General features: G+C 67.5%; 1 protein-coding gene across 1 annotated transcript; it reads left to right on the top strand.

Annotated features, from left to right (window-relative positions):
- Positions 1 to 474: 474 nt before the first annotated feature.
- Positions 475 to 4,291, top strand: LOC118157007. Its single transcript, XM_035311262.1, has 3 exons — positions 475 to 1,221; positions 2,487 to 2,690; positions 3,111 to 4,291. The coding sequence occupies exons 1-3, from the start codon at positions 684 to 686 to the stop codon at positions 4,136 to 4,138; spliced, it is 1,770 nt and encodes a 589-aa protein (XP_035167153.1). The 5' UTR covers positions 475 to 683; the 3' UTR covers positions 4,139 to 4,291.
- The last annotated feature ends 282 nt before the right edge of the window (positions 4,292 to 4,573 follow it).

Below are 4,573 nucleotides of genomic sequence, written 5' to 3'. Positions count from 1 at the left end.
GCTTGCCATCACCACGGTCCCCACTGTGGACCTGCGGTGCTGCCCATGGCCAAGGCCCTCACCGTGGCCCAGAAGCAATTGCTGTGCTGCTGAAGTTGTCGCTGTGGCTCCTGCCACAGCCCGGGGATGCTTGCCAAAGCTACATCCCGGAGGCACTCGCCGTGCAGCCAGAGATGCTCACCAAGGCCTTGACGCGCTCCCCATCGCCCTCAACGTGGTGCTGAGGCCCTCCCCGTGGCCTTGAGGCACTCCCTGTTGCCCTGAGCGTGGCCCTGGGGGGCTGCTGGTTTCCCTCTGCGTGGCCCTGAGGCACTCGCTGTGGCCCTGAAGCCATGCTGTGGCCAAGACACTTGCTGTGGCCCCAGGGTGCTTGCCATGGTCCTCACCACGGCGTGTATCGCGGTCCCAATGCTCACACCGTGACCACGACCCTCTCTGCGGCCCCCGTGGTAGCTGGCTGGGGGCCCCGGGTTCCTTTGGTTGGAGAGGGCTGGGGGTCCCCGCTGTCACCCCCCTGCCGTAGGGACCCTGTGGGGTGACGCACTGCCACCACCCACCGCTGCCCTTTCCTTTTCTCCCCTCCCAGGTGCTCTCGAGCCGGGGCGAGGGGATGAGGTGCCCCCCTGCCGCGTGGTGTGCCGAAGCGGCTCTTTAGATCCTCCCCGGCCCAAGCCTCCCCTGCCATGGATGCCTCGGGGGCTCTTGCTTCGGCTCCCTCCTCCGCGGCTCCCTCGGGCTCCCGCAGCCCCATGTTTCCCCCAGGAGCTGACAGAGAGGAGTGGGGACCGAGGTTCAATTGTGCCCCTTCCACCTCTGCTGCAGCCTCGCAGGCGATGCCAGCATCTGGCCGGAAGAGGAAGGCCAACTTCTCCAATGACGAGACCGAGACACTGGTCTGGAATGTGGTCCGGCATTTCAGCGCCCTGTATGGGTCTGAAGCCCTGCGGGCTCACCCCGTGCGGCGGAAGCAGCTCTGGACCCAAATCCAAAGCCGCGTCAACTTCCTGGGCTACACCGAGCGCTCCATCGACGACCTCAAGCACAAGTGGCGCGACCTGCGGTTGGACGTCAAGAAAAAGATCACCTCCAAGAAGCACCTGCCTATGAACCGCGCTGGCGGGCCGCTGCACAAGCCGCGCCTCACGCCCCTGGAGAAGATGGTGGCTTCCACCTTCTTGCAGGCCAGCCACGACTCGGAGCCCGAAATCATCTTGGACCCAGGTCAGTCGTGGTGGTTCTCTGGGGACAGGAGAGTTGGAGCGGCAGAGTCCCGTGCTGCAGCCCCGCCTGAGCTCTTCGAGTGATGCCCGGCCTGGTAACCTCACCGGGCCTTGGTCCCCCCAGCTCTGCTGAGCGTTTGTGCTCGGTGCTTGCCGGCACGGCGTGGATCGTGGAAGGAGACCTGTGGGGTTTTGCTGTCGAACGCGGTTTGTGTCGGGATTACAGCGCGCAGCAGGGCTGTGGTCCTGGAATATCCGGGTGGCAAACCACCAGGGTTGAAAGCTGCGTACGCTGGGATTAAAAACCCACCGTGCTTACCTGGGACCAACAGCAGCGCGTCAGGCTTTGTGGGAGGGGGTCTTTTATAAAATGGGATCCAGCGCCTGGCCTTGCTGGATGCCATCTCAAGGCAGCCGGTAGAAGACGGGATGGGATTTTATTTCCCCTGTTCTCAGGGATGGTGTCCCTCATGCTTAGCAGAGGTCAGAGGGAGCAGGAGCAGCTGCTGCGGTACCGAACCGCGCTGTCCTCCCGCTGCGTCTCGCACCCGCACCGCGGTGCTGCGTGTGGCCGGGAGGAGCCCTCTCCATGGGGCTGAGCCTTCAACCCCTCCAGTTTCTGTAGAGCACGCCTGGGTCTTGGTCTCGGGCGGGTTCTGCTTTTGGGGAATGCCTGTTTCACTCCAATGGCCAGGAAGTGCTGGAGGGAAGGTGCTGGGAGTTAACTACCCGCCATCCTTGTGATGGGCAGGGCCCGCAGGTAAATGCCAGCTCGGCTTTGTTACTGTCCAGGAGGCAAACACCCCCCCTGCCCTTTCATTTCCTGAAAGGGAACGGCTTCTTTGTAGCCCCACAGGACACCACAGGTAGTTGTTCCTGCTCCTTCCCCTGCTTCTCACCTTTCGGCTCAGCCCGTCAGGTGTCAGCGGGGACGGGTGGGCAGCGTGGGTCTCGTTTCAGTTCTGAAGCAGGCTCAGGCTGTCTCTGAACCAGGTGCCATTATTGCAGAGCAAAAAAAAAAAAGCTCTGGGCTCAGGGCAGAAGTCGGTGCCAACCCCCTGCGGGATGGTGAGCAGTCCTGCCGGTGTCCCTGCAGGAGGCACGTCTGGGGCTTGGAGTGGCCATGTCCCCCATGCCGTGTCACTCCCCTGCACGGTACTCGGGGACCCTTCTCTGGGGGAGCCCCGGCCGCCCGTGACACCAGGGCAGACGGGCTGGCAGTGCCGTTGTCGCAGCAGCTGAGGCTGGATGTTCTCTGTCCCGCAGATCTGTTCTTCCCCGGCGCAACCAAGCAGTCCTTCATGCACCTGCAGCCCGGCGTGAGCCACCCCAGCATCTACATCGACACCAACGGGCAGCCCTCATCCCTGCCCGACGTGGAGGGCTCCGCCGTGCCCCGGCTGGCGGTGCAGAGCCCAGACCCCTCGGTCATCTGCGAGTACAGCCGAGGGGAAGGGCAGAGCAGTTCGGGTAAGGCGGCTCCGGGGGCTTTGCGGGGGAGAGGGAGGGCTCGGTGTGTGGATGGGGAAGCGCTGGAGGCCTGGTGGTGGGAGATGTGCTGGTGGTGGTCTGCACTGAGAGCCTGGTCCCGGCACCGGGGTGCCCTTGGCACGGCGCTGGGGTCCCGTGGGTGCTGCTCGTGTGCCTCAAAGGGCTGCGGGTGGGAGCCTGTGAACCCCGAGCACAGTTTCACAACTGCCGAGGGCTGTTTGGTGGCACGAGGAGGAGGCAGATCCAAGTGGAGGCAAAGGCTGGGGCTGGGGAACTCACTGCTGCAGGATGTGGAGGGATAGGAGCCACGCGAGGAGGGCTGGGCTGAGGGCTGGGCAGCCGGGGTGCGTCCGTGTGTCAGCGACCTGCGCTCACAGGAGGGCTTCTCTTCTCTTCCAGCCGAGTCGGGACCAGAGCTGCGGACTCCGGACATGACAGCCATTTCCCCATCCCTGCGAAACGAGTCCCTCGTCTCCTACGCCTCCATGTCGGAGGAGGAGGAACGGGAAGGCCGGGAGGTGGAGAGGGGCCACGGCGGGGCCATGGGGCTGCAGCCTGGGCCCGAGGCCCCGATGTCCGCGGAGGAGGACATGAAACTGTCCCGCCAGGCCATGCTGATCCGCCGGTGCAGCTCCCAGGGCTCCGTCACCTCCCTGCCCGAGGACCCTCTCAACCCCGTGGACGCTCACTCGGACTGGGGACACGAGGGGGTGTCCGACCTGCCCCCTCTGGGCCGCTCGCTCGACTCCTCCTCGCACCCCGAGGAGCAGGCGGGGGGCTCGGGCCCGGAGATGGGGGCTTTGCCCAGGGTACTGATGGGGCCCACCTGGGAGAAGCCGACGGAGGAGGATCCGCCGGCACGCTCCCCGCTGCACGGCGCCCTGACTGAGGAGTCGCTGCCCTCCTCCGCCTCCCCCCCGGGGGACGCCCCCGCTGCCCCCGGCCCGGCCCGCGGCGTGGGCTGCTCCCGCCTGCGCGAGGACCGCCGGGAGAGCTGGAGGACTAACATCCATCACCTGCTGGACCTGGAGGAGCAGTGGGACCAGCTGTACCACCAGGAGCTGGCCATGTGGCAGGAGGAGCGGGCCACGCAGCGCGAGGAGAGGGCCCGCGACCGCGAGCTCCAGTTCCGCCTGCTGGGCGTCCTGACGGACATCCGCGACGAGCTGCGCTACCTGCGCCAGGAGAGGGCCAGCGCCCGGCAGAGCCAGGCGCCGCCTGCCGAGCCCCGGCCGGACCCCAGCCCGCTCCTGGAGCAGCCCAAAGCCGAGCCCGGCTTCCCCGAGCCGCAGGCCGGGAACGCCAGCTGGGCAGAGACCGCCGTGCCCAGCCGAAGCCCCTTCGGGAACCGGGGCCGGGGCCGGCGCAGAGGGCGGCCGCGTGGCTCTGCCTCCAGACACAGACGGCTCTTCCTCACCAACAGCTAGGGCAGGCGGGGGACGCTGTCCCGCGAAGGACGTGGTGTGCGGACAGCCCTCCCTCCCCGCGCGGGGCTCCGGGTGTGCGGTGGGTGCCTGGCCACGGACCGATGGGGGTGCTCGCGGGGGAGCGGTGCGCGTCTACGTGCGCGTGTCGCGGAGGCGTGCAGCCGTGAGCGAGGTCAGCACCAACCGTGCCGCCACGCCCGGAGCACGGGGGAGGTACGAGGGGACACGCGGGCAGCTGGCGCCGCGCGTGCCCGCCAGCCTGCCGCGCGCTCGGCAAGTTTGGAGCACGCCGGCAAGCCCGGCTCCGGAGGCGGCGATGCACGCTGGTGTGCGACGTGCGCACGCACACCCGGGAGGTGCCCGCGGCCGTGGCGGAGCCTCTGCCCCCGCGGGCAGCCCGGAGCGAGCGGCGGGAGGCGTGCATGCGCGGGTGCC

Source organism: Oxyura jamaicensis, assembly GCF_011077185.1.
Source record: "Oxyura jamaicensis isolate SHBP4307 breed ruddy duck chromosome 2 unlocalized genomic scaffold, BPBGC_Ojam_1.0 oxy2_random_OJ71239, whole genome shotgun sequence".
Lineage (NCBI taxonomy): Eukaryota > Metazoa > Chordata > Aves > Anseriformes > Anatidae > Oxyura > Oxyura jamaicensis.
This window is presented reverse-complemented; position numbering and strand designations above follow the sequence as displayed.